The sequence below is a fragment of the Rhinopithecus bieti genome, unplaced genomic scaffold (genome assembly GCF_001698545.2).
Source record: "Rhinopithecus bieti isolate Rb0 unplaced genomic scaffold, ASM169854v2 scaffold_39705, whole genome shotgun sequence".
Classification (NCBI taxonomy): domain Eukaryota; kingdom Metazoa; phylum Chordata; class Mammalia; order Primates; family Cercopithecidae; genus Rhinopithecus; species Rhinopithecus bieti.
This window is the reverse complement of record NW_016816813.1, coordinates 1,012,062-1,031,246: the sequence shown is the minus strand read 5'-3', so window position 1 is coordinate 1,031,246 and position 19,185 is coordinate 1,012,062. Positions and strand designations below refer to the sequence as shown.

At 42.0% G+C, this 19,185-nt stretch overlaps 1 protein-coding gene across 1 annotated transcript in view; it reads left to right on the top strand.

Moving 5' to 3' along the window:
• Positions 1 to 19,185, top strand: part of CUL5 (cullin 5) — a 79,511-nt gene that overhangs the window by 20,293 nt on the left and 40,033 nt on the right. The window contains exon 2 of the mRNA XM_017855273.1: positions 6,980 to 7,089. Coding sequence (XP_017710762.1) covers positions 6,980 to 7,089 — 110 coding nt within the window. The remainder of the gene's footprint in view (positions 1 to 6,979; positions 7,090 to 19,185) is intronic.

Here is a 19,185-nt window from a genome sequence, read left to right as displayed (position 1 = left end):
ACGAGGCGGAGGTTGCAATGAGTGGAGATCACGCCACTGCACTCCAGCCTGAACGACAGAGCGAGACTCCGTCTCAAAAAAAAAAAAAGAAATTATTATTTTTTTACTTCCTCTCGCCCTATCAATTACCACGTCAATTCTTTGCTCTCTTATACAGAAAAAATTGTGAAGGAAGTTGTCTGTACTCTTTCTAGTTTTCCTCTTCTCTATTTATTTTTGTTTTTATTTACTTACTTATTTTTTGAGATAAGGTCTCACCGTTACCCAGGCTGGAGTGCAGTGGCGCCATCATGGCTTACTGCAACCTCCGCCTCCAAGCCTTAGTAGCTGAGATTATAGGTGCCACCATGCCCGGCTAATTTTTTTTTTTTCCTTTGAGACAAAGTCTGCCTCTGCTGCCCAGCCTGGAGTATAGCGGCACAATCTCGGTTCACTGCAACCTCCACCTCCCAGGTTCAAGCAATTCTCCTGCCTCAGCCTCCCAAGTAGCTGGAATTACCAGGGCCCACCACCACACCTGGCTGGTTTTTGTATTTTCAGTAGAGACACAGTTTCACCATGTAGGTCAGGCTGGTCTCGAACTCCTGACCTCAAGTCATCCACCCACCCCCGGCCTCCCAAAGTGCTGGGATTACAGGTGCGAGTCACCGTTTCCGGCCAAATTTTTTGTATTTTTGGTAGAGACAGGGTTTTGCCATGTTGCCCAGGCTGGTCTCCAACTCCTGGGCTCAAGTGATCCGCCCGCCTCGGCCTCCCAGTGTTGGGATTACAGGCGTGAACCATTGTGCCTGGCTCCTTGTTCTCTCTTAATTCCACTCTTTATTCCACTCTAACCTGGGTTTTGTCCTTACTACTCTGCAAAAACTTCTGTGGACAAACTCTCAGTGATTTCCATATTGCTGTTTCAGTGGTTATCTTACCTACTCTGTCAGGAGAATTTCTTAAAATTGATTATTCTCTCTTTCCGATATACTTTATTCACTTTTTGTCCAGAATACCATACTTTTGGTTTTCTTGCCACCTGTGCTGTGGTTGCTGTTTCTGTCTCCTTTGCTAGTTCTTACCCCTCTCTCCACCTCTTGATGTTGGATACCTAAGAACTCACGCTTGGGTCTCTGTCTTTATTTATCACTTCTCTCACAGTGATCTCATCCAAAAACAGGTTTTAAAACCCATCTGTGGCCGGGCGTGGTGGCTCAAGCCTGTAATCCCAGCACTGTGGGAGGCCGAGACAGGCGAATCACGAGGTCAGGAGATCGAGACCATCCTGGCTAACACGGTGAAACCCCGTCTCTACTAAAAAATACAAAAAACTAGCCGGGCGAGATGGCGGGCGCCTATAGTCCCAGCTACTCGGGAGGCTGAGGCAGGAGAATGGCGGGAACCCGGGAGGCGGAGCTTGCAGTGAGCTGAGATCCGGCCACTGCACTCCAGCCCGGGAAACAGAGCAAGACTCCGTCTCAAAAAAAAAAAAAAAAAAAAAAAAAAACCATCTGTATTCTGATGACTTCAAGTTTTTATTTTCTGATAGGCCTTTTAAATTCTAAATTTCCATATTGAACTGTCTATTCAACATTTTCACATGAATGTCTAATAGATATGTTAAATGTAATACATCTAAAACCAGTCTCACAAGCTTTCGTCATAAGCCTGTCAAATCTTCTTTTATTCTAGTTGATGGTAGTGCCACACTTATTGGACAAAAGCCTTAAAGTCATGCTTTACTCCATTTTCTCGTATCTCAGATGCCTACCTCTTGGGCATCTAAAATCGAGCCACTTCTCATACCTCCATTGCTATCACCTTAGTCCAGGTCACCATCAGTGCTTTCTAATCCTACACCCAGTTTTAACCCTTGCCCCCTTATAGTGCATTCTCAACATAGTAATGAGGGAGATTTTAAAATGTAAATAAGATTATGACACTTCAGGCCAGGCGTGGTAGATCACGCATGTAATCCCAGCACTTTGGGAGGCTGAGGTGGGCGGATCACGAGGTCAGGAGTTCGAGACCAGCCTGGCCAATGTTGTGAAACCTTGTCTCTACTAAAATACAAAAATTAACTGAGTGTGGTGGTGCGCACCTGTAATCCCAGCTACTCAGGAGGCTGAGGCAGGAGAATTGCTCAAACCCAGTAGGCAGAGGTTGCAGTGAGCCGAGATCACGTCATTGCACTCCAGCCTGGGCAATAGAATGAGACTCCGTCTCAAAAAAAAAAAAGAGATGATGACACTTCTTGCTCAGAGTCTTTTAATGGCTCTTCATCTTACTTATAGTAGAAACCAAAGGCTTTATAATGGCCTTCAGGGTCCTACAAGATCCAGCTCAGTAATATCCAGTAAGCTGAGTTACTCCTATGACCTTATCTGCTCTCTCCGCTTTCTTTACTTTGCTCTACCTTGAATATATTAAGCATGCTTCTACCTTAATGTTCTTTGCATTGGCTGCTTTCTCTGCCTAGAATACTCTTTTTTCCAGATATTCCCCCATTGCCAACTCCCTGTTGACTTACTGCGGCCCATCTGTGTGAGAAGAGTGCTTATGAGGGGATTAGTTGTGCTGTAAGGAGTGAAGGATAGAGGGGCAGGAGTATGGCAAATGTTGAAGTTCTCTAAAGAGCCAGTGAATGGGAGAATTCTAGACGTGCTAGCAACTGTTGAGTCCAGCCTGTTTGCTATTCTGAATAATAGTGAAGGAATTCAAGAAACTTTGTAGCAAGTTAATAGAGATGAGGCAGCCTTCAGTCAGTCAGTGAAAATGTATGTAAATCGAGGTTCATAGTCTGAAGATTCCTTTCTTATTAATAAGGCATTCTCTTTTGTAGATATTGGATTTGGTGTCCCACCGCTTAGTTATGATTTAATGATATGCTCTTCAGATTAATAGAGAATAGGTCAAAGAACTACTTGAGCATCATTTTTGGAATCTATTATAAAAGTTTAATAGAAAACATTTAATTATTAAATTCCTTTTAAAATTGAGTATTAGAGGAAAGAATTTATTATGTGTTCCGTCAAAAGGGAGAGCAAAAATATGTTTCCTGGTACTTCACAATGTCTATTAGGAGACTTCAGAGCCTAACCAGTGTTTAATTTATCTCTAGTATCTTTCTACTGTGGTCCTCTGCACCGTTTTTTATTTTTAATTGCAGGACTTGCACTATGTTTAATTTTATAATTAAAATTAACAAAAGTGCTTGTGGAAGTAGACTTAGTTGAAATTAGAAAGTGTCCTCTTATGAAGAGAGTATTCTGTTTCTCCACGTTAGTCAAGAAAAGTGTGTTCTTTCCATGGTTCTTTCATGTTTGTTTATTTGCACACCTTTTCCTCGTAGGGAAGAATAAAAGAAGAAAATGAGGGTTACAGGAAAATAATAAAAGTAGAAAAGTAATGTGAGGCCAGGCATAGAGTTAGTGTACAAAGTATATGCCACAGGATCATAATTCTGACTCTGAATTTCCCAGTAGCCAACACTAAGAGGAGAGTGAAGTTACTTACATGATTCATTTAAGTCCATAAGGTAAAAAGAAACTAGCTGTTCAGGAAAGAAGCATAGCTAATACCAGTACTAAGTTTTTAGTGGATATCTCCGATGGGTCCTTATAATAAGAATACAGTGTCTGGGTGCAGTGGCTCACACCTGTAATCCTAGCACTTTGGGAGGCCGATGTGGGTGGATCACCTGAGGTTGGGAGTTTGAGACCAGCCTGATCAACATGGAGAAACCCTGTCTCTACTAAAAATACAAAATTAGCCAGGCGTGGTGGTGCATGCCTGTAAAGTTACTTGGGAGGCTGAGGAGGAGAATCGCTTGAACCCGGGAAGTGGAGGTTGCGGTGAGTTTAGATCACGCCACTACGCTCCAGCCTGGGCAACAAGAGCGAAACTCTGTCTCAAAAAAAAAAAAAAGAATACAGTGTGATAGAAGCAGGCGCCTGGAACAAGACAGTATATTAACTTTCAGGATGAACTATGTTCGTGAATATAAGCAGCATTTGTAAGAGTATGATGTAAATGTGTGGTTTTTAACGTAGTTTGGGTCATAGACCATCTAACATTTTTATCATGAATTTGATAAACATGCAGATTGTGGACCAACTTCAAGAGATTCTGATCCAATAGGCCTGAGATAGGTTTTAGGAATCTATATGTGTAATCACCACCTCAGATGATTTTCATGTAGGTTGTTGTCAGATCATACGTTGAGAAACTGTTTCAGTGTTATAATTTCAGGGAGTTTGCATATTCCACACAATCACTATATGCATCTCAGATTCTTAACCTGAGCAATATCCTCAACAGATTTGTATAATTGAAAAATAATCATGAGTCCAGGCGTAGTGACTCATACCTGTAGTTCTAGCGCTTGGGAAGGCTGAGGAGGGCGGATCACATGAATCCAGGAGTTCGAGACCAGCCTGACCAACATGGCGAAACCTCGTCTCTACTAAAAATACAAAAATTAGCCAGGTGTGGTGGTGCATGTCTAATCCCAGCCGCTCGGAGGCTGAGGCATCAAAATCACCTGACCCTGGGAGGCAGAGGCTATAGTGAGCCAAGATTATGCCACTACACTCCAGCCTGGGCAACAGAACGAGACTCTCTCTCTCAAAAAAAAAAAAAAAAAAGACAGTCATGAGTTTCATAGGGTGTTTGATGCTGGTGTACTAGAAAATTAGGTTTTACATTTAAGTCTTTAATCCATCTTGAGTTAATTTTTGCATGTGGTATAAGAAAGGTATCTGGTTTTACTTTTCTACATATGGCTAGCCAGTTATCCCAGCACCATTTATTGAATAGGGAGTCCTTTCTCTGTTGCTTTTGTCAGGTTTGTTGAAGATCAGATAGTTATAGGTGTATGGTCTTATTTCTGGGCTGTATTCTGTTCCATTAGTCTATGTATATGTTCTTGTATCAGTACCATGCTGTTTTTTGGTTACTGCAGTGCCGTAGTATAAAGACATATGTACACATATGTTCATCACAGTACTATTCACTCTAACAAAGACATGAAATCACCCCCAATACCCATCAGTGATAGACTGGATAAAGAAAATGTGGTACATACACACCATGGAATAGTATACAACCGTTAAAAAAAACGAGATAATGTCCTTTGCAGGGACATGGATGGAACTGGAGGCCATTTTCCTTACCAAACTAATGGCAGGAACAGAAGACCAAATAACTGCATGTTCTCGCTTATAAGTGGGAGCTAAATGATGAGAACACATGGATACATAGAGGAAACAACACACACTAGGGCCTACCAGAGGGTGAAGGGTGGGAGGAGGGAGAGGATCAGGAAAAATAATCACTTAATCCTAGGTAATGAAATAATCTGTACAACAAATCCCATGACACAAGTTTACCTTTGTAACAAACCTGCAAATCCTACACATGTACCCCTAAACTTAAAAGTTAAAAAAAAAAAGGAAAATGAATGACTTTTGTTGAAATTTATTGGCCAAAATAAATCAGATGGTCCTAGTTCATGGCTCACTCCCATAACCTCAGCATTTTGGGAGACCGAGGTGAGTGCGCACGTGTAGTCCCAGCTACTTGGGAGGCTGAGGCAGGAGAATTGCTTGAGCCGAGGGGGTCAAGGCTACAGTTAGCTATGATCATTCCACTGCACTCCAGCCTGGGTGACAGAGCAAGACCCTGTCTCAAAAACAAACAAAAAACAAATCACATGGTCACACTTAACTTGAAAAGGAGTACTAAACTAATGACTAACACATATGGGGTCTCTCTGTCCCTTTGTTTTTGGTAATGTAATTGATTATTTTTTTCCTAATATTGCCCTAGTTTTAACATTCCAGAGAGAAACTGTATGATTATGAGGTCTGATTGTTTTGATATGCCGCTTGTTTAATTTGATAATATTTATTTAGATTTTTGCATCTTTCTTTTCTGGTAAGATTGGCCTAGACTTTCCATTTCTTATGCTTTTCTCAACAGTTCAGTGTCAGGGTTTTTTGTTAGCATTATAAAAGGAGATGGGGATTTTTCTGTTTTTTTTTTTCTCCTCAGTTTTCAGAGTTTATATAGATTTCCAATATACTTTTTGGGAAGAGTTTAGGACAACTACAAAAATAGACCATACAGGCTCCATATAAGACCACTGTCACTTCTGACACCAACTGTAAGTTTAGGGGATTCCCAAAACCACTCTCAGGTTTGATAATTCATTAGAAAGGCTCATAGCGTTTAGTGAAAGCTGTTGTACCCATAGTTACGATTTGTTATAGGGAAAGGATTTGGATAAGATCAGCCAAAGGAAGAGACTCATAGGGCAGAGTTTAGGAGAGTTCCAAATACAGAGCTTATCTTGCTCTCTCCCCATGTGGTCAGGACACATTTCTCTCCCGGCATCAATGTGTGACAGTATGCATGAGTACCACTAAATAGGGAAGCTTACCCAACCTTTACTGTTGAGTTTTTATGGAGGTTATTCACATAGGTGTGATTGATTGATTGCTCACAGGGATTTTAGTCTCCATGTTGACTGACCCTATGTGAGTCCAGACCCCTATCTCAAGTTACATTGTTCATCTTTCCGATTGGTCAGCCTCCACCTAGGATTATATAGGTGTGAACAGTCCCCTCCCTGAATTGCATTATTAGCCTATCCAGTATGACCCAAGGCCTCCCAGACAAAGACACACTTTTTAGATGTAACTTTCTAAGTGTCCAGAGATTATCTACTAGAAGCCAAGAGGAAAGACCAAACTGTCTCTTTGGACAAGGCCAAATTCTTCACTAAACACGTTTGTGCAATTAATTTTTCTCTTTTATGATTGTCTTCCTGTGATTCCTCAATAACAGATTAAGCCTGTAGGGATTCCATTATGGAAAACTGGTTCATTTAAATTTGAGCCCTTCATTTCTCTAGCTGTCTCATAAAATTGCAGGATACTTTTATTTAACTGCATTTAAATTAAACTCCCTTTTATCTTTTTTTTTCCCCCCCAAGAATAAAGGTTCTCTTCAGTTTGAAGACAAATGGGATTTTATGCGCCCGATTGTTTTGAAGCTTTTACGCCAGGAATCTGTTACAAAACAGCAGTGGTTTGATCTGTTTTCGTAAGTACCCAGTTTGCTAACATAAAGTAAATTTTGGTGATGTCTTTTCATACCCAAATGGAATGTGTAACTCTAGGTTGTTCTGTTTACCTATTAAATAGTATTACTAGTTATGCTGAGGGTCTCCAAAACCTCTCCCAGGTATGATGATTTGCTAGGGGGCTCACAGGACCAAACATACAATCATACTCGCAGCTATGAGTCTTTACGGTGAAAGGATCCAAAGCAAAATCAGCAAAGGGAAAAGGTACATGGGGTGAAGTGCAGGAAAAAACAAACACAAGCTTCCAAGAAGAGTCCTTTCGCAGAGGGGAGTCACACAGGACACACTTAATTTTTCCAGCAATGATGGACAGTGTGTGATATGTTGTCTACCAGAGAAGCTTACTGGAGACTTGGTACTCAGGGTTTTTATAGGGCTGGTCACATAGGCAGTCTCTTTCAACATGTTCCAAAATCAGTGTAAACCATAATGTTTATATAAGCAGTTTAGGTACAGTGAGCCACTGTTATTTCAGGAAAGTTTTATTTAAGTGTAGGAAACTGTTGACCATTCAAATTCTCAGATGCCAGCCAAGGGCTAATCTTACAAGCAGGCATTTCTAGGGGATGCAGTCTCGGGTGCTGGTTTAACTTTGTGCCATTGGCCAAATTGTCTTTATAGTAGAATTATGTCAGCATTCCCCCATGTAGCAGGGCAAGACCAACCTGTAGTATTGGTCTCAGTTGCCTCCAACCCTTTTTTTTTTTTTTTGAGATGGAGTCTTGCTTTGTTGCCTAGGCTGGATTGCAGGGGCGCCATCTTGGCTCACTGCAACTTCTGCCTCCAGGGTTCAAGTGATTCTCGTGCCTCCGCCTCCTGAGTAGCTGGGATTACAAGTGTGCACCACCATGCCTGGCCAGTTTTTGTATTTTTAGTAGAGTCAAGGTTTCTCCATGTTATCCAGGCTAATCTTAAACTCCTGACCTCAGGTGATCTGCCCACCTTGGCCTCCCAAAGTGCTGGGATTATAGGCATGAGCTACCATGCCTGGCGAGTTATCCCTTTTTAGAGGTCCTGGATTTAGCCAGTTAAACTCCATTAATCATAAAGTTTATCTTGTTTATCTTAAAAAACCATGTGGCTTTCTCTTTCAGTTCTTTATAGGCCTTTTTTTAACATGGTCAACTCAGGCACAATTGTCAACTCAGGCACAGTATAACTCAGGGCAGTAAGTTGAAGCGGACCTGAAAACCTTCCAGGATTGAGACAGTGCCATGCTAGGGTACATACACTAACAAATATAATCCCAGAGGGCACATGTAGTTCTAGAAACAAAAAGTTTAAAAGTGTTAAGATACCCCAAGCAAGATATTAGTCAGGTAGTACAGGTTAACAAGGCTCCCGCTGTGGCCTCCCACCATGGGACCTTATATTCTGGGGTTCCCAATTCAGTGTAGTTGATTTATAATTCAGTTCAGGCCTTGGTTTCAGATGGACTGCCTGAAGGCAGTTAGTTCCAAACAGGAGGTGCTCTACATGGAAAGTTCAGAAGCTGAGGCTGTTCCTTGCCATCTCATAGTTGGTGCTGTTAGGTGTGATTGTAAGTTAACCAGTTTGAATTAAAAGGACTCGTGGCATCTTGGAAAGGCAACCCTAAGAGATTTCCTTTAGGAAAAGGGGGAAAGCTTTCAGGAATAGTTGTGAGAAGCAAAAATCATTAATCTCCTCCTCCTCCACTGTCCCTTCCCAGATGCTAGGTTTTGTTTTTTCTTCCTTATAAAATCAGTGTATCCCTTTCAGTAATGAAAATTTCATGTCTTCTCCATCATCCAGATCTGCATGAGGGACAAAAGTTTTTTTACTAAAAACATTTGTATACAACTTAATTAAAAGACATATGATATTTAGGAAATGGTCAGGATGAAATCCTGAATTTTTAAAACTTTTCAAAATGGGCTTATGCTATCTCCCTTTTGTCCTGATCATATATCTAGTGGGTAGCCTAGAAAATATCAGTTCGTTTCTGGGGACAGCTGCATTTAGTAACCAGACTGACTTACTAAGGTGTGTGTGTACCAGGAGGGGTGACAGGAAAGAGAGAAATAGAGTCAGGTTATTAAATCTATTGCTGCAAACTGCAACCAATCCAGAAAGGCAAACAGAAGTCAGTAGCAGTGAGACATCTCAAGAAGGGCTCAAAATCTAATCTGTAAGAAGTGGGCGAAGGGGCTACACTCGTTGTGATGTGCCCTCTGCCAACTACAGCTTTTGGTAGGAACTACCAGTTGGGAATACTGTTAGTCTCCATATCAGATATATAAGACCAATCAGCAGCTTCATTTTGCATAGTCCCATCAGAGAATAAGCCTTTTTCTTTGGGTGTCTGTGAGTGGCTGAGGTGGTCCAGCCAGAATCCATGATGTTTTTTCATGGTTTCTGGCTCCACAGAAGAATATCTTTTAAGTCTTCAGTAATCTTTGATGGCCAAAGTGGCTTACACCTATAATCCCAGGACTTTGGGAGGCCAAGACAGGATGATCGCTCGAGCCCAGGAGTTCAAGACCAGCCTGGGCAACATATTGAGACCCTGTCTCTTAAAAAAAAAAAAAAAATCTGGGTGTGGTGACACACGCCTGTAGTCCCATCTAATTGGGAGCTGAGGTGGGAGGATTGCTTGAGTCTTCAAGCAGATTGCTTGCTGCATTGAGGCTGCAGCAAGCTGTGACTGTGCCACTGCACTCCAGGCTGGGTGACAGAGCGAGACCTTGTCTCAAAAAAAAAAAAAAAAAATTGAGGCAAAGTCCTGTTTATTGAGTATATGCCTGCTTTTGGTTCAGCACAGCTCATGTTGAGGTTGAAATAGCCCGGTAGCAGTGTCAGGTTTCAGCCTAGCATCAGATCCAGGTAATTGAGATCTGTGATTTCAGGATTCCAAAAACAGTTAGTGTCTTGTCTTTGGCAGGAGCAAAGCCAAGATACTGCAGGCTCGCAGTCATATTTCAAGTCCAAGTGATCAGCAAGACTGTCCTAAGTCCTTTTTACCTTGTCTTAGGATCCAAATTGATCTGCCCAAAAATATGCACATACGGCTGGAAAATCATCAGCTTCTAAGGGTCAGACATCTAATTTTACAAGAATTCAATAACAATGAAAAACTGCATTTAAAATTCCAAAAGTATATTTCCTTCATCTGGAGATTTCCTTTGTTTTCATGTTGTCTCTCTTTTTCCCGGGGCATCAGTAGTTTAAAAAGTCATAGTAAATATCATCCATTGTGGAAACTTATTCTGTTCCCAATACTCACAGAGTTTAAATTCCAGTCCCTTCAGCAGAAAAAAGCAAGAAGTTTTGTCTCACTAACTTTTCCTGATTGGGACAATCCCTCTAGCATTTGTGAAATGACTAGCAGCATATTACATCTTATGTCAGTTTTGATTACACATCTAGATGCAGTAGCTGCAAAGTACAAAGTCATCTCTTAACCCCCCACCACGTTTTTCCCTTATTTTAAATTTATTTGTTTGTTTATTGAGACGGAGTCTTGCTCTTTTTCCCAGGCTGGATTGCAGTGGCACAATCTCAGCTCACTGCAACCTCCGACTCCCAGGTTCAAGTGATACTCCTGCCTTGCCTCTTGAGTAGCTGGGGCTATGGGTACCCACCACTGCACCAGGCTACTTTTTGTATTTTTAGTAGAGATAGGGTTTCACCATGTTGGCTAGGATAGTCTCGAACTCTTGACCTCAAAGTTATCTGACTACCTCGGCCTCTGAAAGTGTTGGGATTATAGGTGTGAGCCAACGTGCCTGGCCATCCTTATTCCTTATTTTAAATTTAATCAACCGTCAGCAGTAAATTCAGTGTTTATAAGAGTAACATTACAGCTACTGGGAGATCCTGACTGGCATGCAAGGTGTAGGGAGGGACTGCAGCAGCAGCAGCTAGGCTGAAGAGACAGCTGGAGTGGTTCACTCTCCCCACTCCTGTTTCTCCCATAGTTTATCTAAAGCTTTGCTCCAGCACTGGGCTCTGATTTTGCTATTATTTTTTTCCTATTTGGAGGAGAGAGCATACAAACTTTTAACATTTTTAGTCCACCCAAACTCACCTTTGGGAACTTTTGGGCCTCTTTCCACCTGGAGGCAAGAAAAAAAAAAAAATCCAACAGAGACATCATCCAGGCTCTGTTTTTTTCTCCCTTCACTTTAGTCAGCATGGCCAGAAACTGCCAGGGGAATGAGGTAGCCAATTCTCCTGGTGTTAGAGCTATCATTTTCAAATTTCATAGGTAATTTTTACCTGTCACAAAAGACAGAAACTCAACTGCTGTTTCATACTATGAATGATTTTATAGCCACTGAAGCAGCAAATGTTTGTCATCCTACTGCTTCTTCTCTCTTCACGAGTCCAACTTCTGACACCAGCTGTGTTGGCAATCCCAAGGTCACCCCTAGGCTCAGTGATTGCTGGAAGTATTCATAGGACTCGCTATGTAGTTGTATTCGTGGCTATGATTTATTACAGTGGGAAGCAAAGCAAAATCAACAAGGAAAAAGTGCATGTGCCAAAGTCCAGGGGAAACGAAATACAAACTTCCAAATGTCTTCTCGCAGAGGAGTCACACATTAAGCTTAATTCCTCCAGCAACTGACAGTGACAACACATATAAAATATTGTCTACCAGGGAAGCTAATTAGAGACTCAGCACCCAAACTTTCTACTGGGGGCTGGTCATGTAAGCAGCTTATGCCTGGCACATACCAAAATTCGAGACTGGCAGAAGAAAAGGAAGTGTTCAACGTAAGTCACACTGTTTGTGTAAATAGTTTAGGCACGTAAAATGTTCTCATTAAGGAATGATGGGAATCCTCCCAAAAATCCAGATTGCTACATCCTTGCCAAAGGCCAGACTTGCACACAGGTGTTTCTTAGGATAGCAGTCTCAGACACACTATTAAAATGCCGTATCAACGAATTATAGATGTATAATTGCATAAGCTGTACACATTGAGCTGTTGTAATCATTTTCTCTATCACTTAAAATGCTCTAATTTCCTAAATGATGTAGAACCTTGTTGCATACTATCAATTAACTTATACTTCTGGCCTTTGGGAAATTAAAGTTCAGTAAGAAACAGCTGAGGCATTTTAAAGCTTTATTACATTCATGTATACATATGTTTTTTGTAAATCATTCAGTAGTAAACTATTTTATGAATGATATGTTGGGTGTGGTGGGGTTTTTTGTTGTTATGTTGTTTTTGCCAGTCTGTGTTGATAAGATTTATTATCGAGAATAGTGCTTGTTCTCTGAGTACTCCTGACTTAGAAAAGGAGCATAGGGTGATGGTGTTCCCTATTAAAGTGGACTTCAAAGTAGAAATTGTCAGTAACCTTGTACTTGCTACAGTTAGTGGCCTCAACACATTTTTTTTGTGTGTTCTTTTTTTGAGACGGAATCTCTCTCTGTCACACAGGCTGGAATGCAGTGGCCAGCACTGCAAGCTCCACCTCCCGGATTCAAGCCATTCTCCTGCCTCAGCCTCCCGAGTAGCTGGGACTACAGGCGCCCGCCACCTCTCCCGGCTAGTTTTTTGTATTTTTTAGTAGAGACGGGGTTTCACCGTGTCAGCCAGGATGGTGTTGATCTCCTGACCTCGTGATCCGCCTGTCTCAGCCTCCCAAAGTGCTGGGATTACAGGCTTGAGCCACCGCGCCCGGCCTAGCACGTTGTTTTTAAAGATCTTTTGGCCGGGCGTGGTGGCTCACACCTGTAATCCCAGCACTTTGGGAGGCCGAGGTGCGTAGATAACCTGTGGTCAGGAGTTCAAGACTAGCCTGGCCAACATGTCTACTAAAAATACAAAAATTACCTGAGTGTGGTGGTGGACCCTAGTAATCCCAGCTACTCAGGAGGCTGAGGCAGGAGAATCACTTGGACCCAGGAGGCGGAGGTTGCAGTGAGCCAAGATTGTGCCATTCCACTCCAGCCTGGGAAACAAGAGCAAAACTCCATCTCACAAAAAAAAAAAAAGATCTTTCATCTCCTTGGAGTACTTAAAGCAGTTCAATGTATAGTCCTTTTAGGTAAAGGGATTCCTGTTTATCACCAAGACTGACAATAATTAACACGCTTGTAAATTTTAGCCCTATTTAGGTCATGTTAATCATTAACATTTAGGTTGCTTATATCCTTCTAAATCTCAGTTACTAAATAATATATTGATGTTAATGTACATTGAAAATCTGAGATTTTCCCCCCTTTTCTCATGATCTATATTCTTTCTCAATTGAAGTACTCTTGGTATTTTGGGTGGTATAAGAGATTGTTCTGCATATTGTACAATATCACTTTTGTCCTTCTCTCTCTTTTTTTTTTTTTAATTGAGATAGAGTTTCATTCTTGTTGCCCAGGCTGGAGTGCAGTGGTACGATCTTGGCTCGCTGCAACCTCTGCCTCCCGGGTTCAAGCAATTCTGCCTCAGCCTCCCAAGTAGCTGGGATTACAGGCATGCGCCACCACACCTGGCAAATTTTTTGTGTTTAGCAGAGATGGGGTTTCGCCATGTTGGTCAGACTGGTCTTGAACTTCTGACCTCAGGTGATCCACCCACCTTGGCCTCCCAAAGTGCTGGGATTACAGGTGTGAGCCACTGCGCCCAGCCTGTGCATGCTTATCAACTCCAGTCATGAACACTCCTTCTGTGTCTTTCTCCCCACCCTGCATTATAAAAACAAAGATTCTCATGTTTCCAGATACCCTTCTAGGGGAATAATACCTTCCTCAATTGAGAACTGCTGCTCTAGATTCATTTACAATTTTAGCCATTTTTAAGTGTACAATTCAGTGGCATTAATTGTATTCACAATGTTATGCAAACATCAACACAGTCCATTCCCCAAACCTCTTCATCATCTGAAACAGAAGCTTTGTAGCCATTAAACAATAATTCCTCATTCTTCCTCCTCCCAGCTCCATTTTACTTTCCATCTGTGAATTTGCTTATGTAGGTAACTCATATAAATGGAATCATATAGTATTTGTCCTTTTAAAAGGCACACTGTTTTTTAATGGGCTTGGTTATTCAGTTCAGGTTTAATGTTATGACTGATATTCCTGCTTTTATTGCTTCTATAACTTTTTATCATGGATCTGATGTTATTGTTTCTTCATTTTCCTTTCTTTGTTTTTATTAATTTTAAAGTTTATTTCATTAGTGGTTGCCTTCATGTTTCTTGCTCTTAGTTAGAAGCATGTGATAGTCCTCCTATTTGGAAACAAAATACATACCATTTTACCACACCAAGGTCACACTATTTCTTCTTCTCTTCTACACAAGGAAATCAAAACCTTTGGAATAGTTTTTACTTCTTGCTTCTTTTCCCGTCACTTCTGTCTGCCTCCTTAAGACTTGAGAAGCTTCTATTTCTTCTCTCTCCTATTTCCCAAATCCTAGATTTTTCTAGTATAGTTAAATTTTTAAAAAGATTTACCTTATATCATGTTCCCTTTTAAAAGCACCTTGGGGCTGGGTGTGATGGCTCATGCCTGTAATCCCAACACTTTGGGAGGTCGAGACTGGAGGATTGCTTGAGGCCGGAGTTCGAGACCAGCCTGAGAACCAGCGAGATTCTATCCCTACAAAAAATTAGCCAAGGCTGGGTATGGTGGCTCATGCCTGTAATCCCAGCACTTTGGGAGGTGAAGGCAGGTGTTCACCTGAGGTCAGGAGTTCGATACCACCCTAGTCAACATGGCGAAACCCCGTCTTTACTAAAAATACAAAAATTGGCTGGGTGTGGTGTTGCACAACTGTAATCCCAGCTACTTGGCCGGCTGAGGCACGAGAATTGCTTGAACTTGGGAAGCGGAGGTTGCAGTGAGCTGCGATTGTGCCACTGCACTCCAGCCTGGCTGACAGAGTGAGACTTCGTCTCAAAAAAAACAAAAATTAGCTGGTCGTGGTGGCACATGCCTGTAGTCCCAGCTACTCAGGGGGCTGAGGCAGAAGGATCCTTGAGCACAGGAGTTTTAAGTTATGATGAGCTGATCATGCCACTGCACTCCAGGCAGGGTGACAGGGAGAGACCCTGTCTCAACAAAGAAAAGTACGTTGAGCACATTCTTCCCTGGTATAGCAATGCAGAGAAGTAACTGGCAATTGAGAAAAGAGAACTGGAGAAGATGTACCAAATCCCTTCTAAGTTTGACTCTTCTTTAGATAAGATTTCTAGGAAATTCTCTAACTCCACCCCCTTTACCACACCATTCCCTGTTGTCCTGTGAGACTCAAGTCCTGTTTGAACCTTTCTGACATATATGCAGAAGAGATTTGAGTACGGCAGGGTTACAAAGGTAGGTTTGTTTTAGGGATGCACAGGTCTCCTCTGATGGGTGACTTTGGCTCCAGAATTCTTCAACAGCCTTACCGACCTTTCTTAGAACTACGCTGATTCTTACTGTTCAAACTTCCTTTCTTGTCTCCTCTACAGGGATCAGACCTACACCAAGCTTTCTCTAGCCCATTTTCCATTTTCCTTCACAGGTGTTCCCTTAGTAAATCTCTTACGTTAATAATCTCATCAGCTTCTTCATCTTTTTTTTTTCTTTTTTTTTTTTTGAGACGGAATCTCTGTCACCCAGGCTGGAGTGCAGTGGCACGATCTCGGCTCATCGCAACCTCTGCTTCCCGGGCTCAAGCGTTTCTCCTGCCTCAGCTTCCCAAGTATCTGGGATTACAGGCACCCACCACTGCGCTGGTTAATTTTTGTATTTTTAGTAGAGACAGGGTTTCACTGTGTTGTCCAGGCTGGCCGCGAACTCCTGACCTCAGGTGATCTGCCCACCTCAGCCTCCCAAATGCTGGGATTACAGGCGTGAGCCACCATGCCCACACCTGGCCTGGTGTGTTTTTTTTTTTTTTTAAGACAAAGTTTTGCTTTTGTTGCCTAGGTTGGAGTGCAGTGGCGTGATCTTGGCTCACTGCAACCTCTGCCTCCTGGGTTCAAGCGATTCTCCTGCCTCAGCCTCCCAAGTAGCTGGGATTACAGGCGCCTGCCGCCACACCTGGCTAATTTTTTGTATTTTTAGTGGAGACAGAGTTTCATCATGTTGGCCAGGCTGGTCTTGAACTCCTGACCTCAGGTGATCCACCCGCCTTGGCCTCCCAAAGTGCTGGGATTACAGGCGTGAGCCACCGCGCCAGGCCCTGTCAGCTTCTTAAAAGGCTTCTTAAACTAACACGAGTCAATGTGGAGTGTCTGGCACGTAGTAAGCAGTTAATACATGTTAGTTTTGTTATAGTAAACTAAATGAAAGATGATGGTGACTCTCATTATGGTAATGGGAGGGAAATGTCCGTATTAGAGAGACATTTGCATGATGAATATAATAGGACTGTGATTGAATATAAGGGATAAAAGGGGGTTGGGTTGCTCAATTTCTTTCTTACCACTTATCACTTCGCATTTCACTTTACAGGGTAGCCACATTGATGTGCTTATAGTTCACTGCAGTTACCATAGTCATCCACAATTCTTTTTTTTTTTTTTTTTTTTTTTTTGAGACAGAGTCTTGCTCTGTTGCCTGGGCTGCAGTGCAGTGGCAAAATCTCAGCTCACTGCAGCCTCCACCTCCTGGGTTCAAGCAATTCTCATGCCTCAGCCTCCCAAATAGCTGGGGCTACAGGTGTGCACCACCACATCAGGCTAATTTTTGTATTTTTCTTTTAGTAGAGATGGGGTTTCACCATGTTGTCTAGGCTGGTCCTGAACACCTGGCCTCAAGTGATCCACCAACTTTGGCATCCCTTAGAGCTGGGATTACAAGCGTGAGCCACTGCACCTGGCCCACAATTCTTTATACTGTCGTTTTTTTCATAAAATATCCTCTTTCCTATCTTTGTACATCTTTCCCTGGCAAACTCCTATTTTTGGAGATTAAGCTCAGGAACCAGCTATTCCAGAAAGCCTTTCCTTTTCTTCTCTACCTCTCACTCACCCTTACCCTATCCCTGAGTTCCTAAACCATCTTTTGTTTATATACATAAAATAGTTGTAACATACTAAGTTATAGTCAATCAATTTTCTATCAGTTTCTTTTTTTTTTTTTTCTTTTTTGAGACAGAGTCTTGCCCTGTTGGCCAGGCTGGAGTGCAGAGGTGCAATCTTGCCTCACTGCAACCTCTGGTTCCTGGGTTCAAGTGATTCCCTTGCCTCAGCCTCCCAAGTAGCTGGGACTACAGGCGCGCACCATCATGCCTGGCTAACTTTTGTATTTTTAGTAGAGATGGGGTTTCACCATGTTGGCCAGGCTGGTTACAAACTCCTGGCCTCAAGTATCTGTGCACCTTGGCCTCCCAAAGTGCTAGAGTTAAAGGCATGAGCCACCATGCCCAGCCTGTTTCTTTAAAAAAAAAAATTGTTTTTAGAGGCAGAGCATTACTCTGTCGCTCAGGCTGGAGTGCAGTGGCAATAATTGTAGCTCACTGTAACCTTGAACTTCTGAGTTCAGGTGATCTTCCCTCATCAGTCTCCTGAAAACCTGGGACTACAGGCATGTGCCACCATGCCCAACTAATTATTTTATTTTATTTTTGTATAGATGAGGTCTTGCCATGCAGCCTAGGCTGGTCTCGAACTTCTGGCCTCAAATGATCCTCCTGCCTTGCCCTCCAAGAGTGCTAGGATTACAGGCATGAACCAATATGCCCGGCCAGTCTCTTCTTTTAGACTCTAGATTCCTTTAGTCGTTAGGTGAGACTGATTAGGTATGCAGGAGTCATTTAATCGTTTTGTAATTTATTCTAAGAGTGTTGGGAAACCATTAGAGGATTTAAGTATGGGGTAATATGATGTGACGAGTTTTGTAAAGATCACTTTAGCTTCTTGTTTAATAGATTGGAGAGTTTCAAGAGTAGATTTGGTTTCGTGTGAGTTCTGGAGCCTGATTTCTTGGCTCCACCATATACTGTGTAATCTTGGATTGTTTTCCTTCAATTTCCCCATCTGTAAAATAAGGATAAAATAGGAGTACTTAAGACTTGCTATGAAGATAAAGTAGGTTAAAAGAACTTAGAATAGTATATGACTGGTGCCTCAGCCTGTAATCCAGCACTTTGGGAGGCCAAGGCAGGTGGATCACCTGAGGTCAGGAATTCGACACCAGCCTGACCAATATGGTAAAACTCCATCTCTACTAAAAATACAAAAATTAGCCTGTGTCGCATGCCTGTAATCCCAGCTACTTGGGAGGCTGAGGCCCGAGAATCGCTTGAACCCAGCAGGCGGAGGTTGCAGTGAGCCAAGATCATGCCATTGCTCTTAAGCCTGGGCAACAAGAGCGAAACTCCGTCTCAAAGTAAATAAATAAATAAATAAATAAAAGAATAGTATCTGGCACATAGTAAGTAGTCAGGTGTTACCTTTTATATTGTTGTTTAACAAATATTTGTGTGCTTGTAGCATCCTAGGCACTGGACCAGATGCCATTATCAAACTGAATTGAACAAGTGAAAAAAGCATTCAAATTAATATGGAGACAAAACTTTGGGCTCTAATAATTCTCTAAAAATTGGAATATAGGCCAAGCCCAGTGGCTCATGCCTATATCCTGGCCCTTTGGGAGGCTGAGGTGGCAGGATTGTTTGAGTTCAGGAGTTCGTGATCAGTCCAGACAACATAGGGACACCGTGTCTCTACAAAAAATAAAAAATTAGACAGGCGTGGTGGCACACACCTGTGGTCCCAGCTGGTTGGGAGACTGAGGCAGGGTTGAGCCCAGGAGGTTGAGGCTGCAGTGAGCTGTGTTCATGCCACTACACCTCAGACTGGGCAACAGAGTGAGACACTATCTCAAAAACAAAAAAAACAGAGTAGTTAGAATATAAAACAATTTGATTATTGATGTTATAATTCTGGAGATGTTTTATTTGGATTTCTTTGACTTTTTTTTATAGTAGAGGCTCCATTATGAATTGAATGAATCACTGGGGAACATTTTTTGAATGAATGATTCTTCAGTGTGACCCTGTCCTTTTGTTGTAAGTTCCTCTGATTTACAACTTGGTAATTTCAGTTATAACTTGGTAATTTTTTTTACTTTTTTTTTTTTT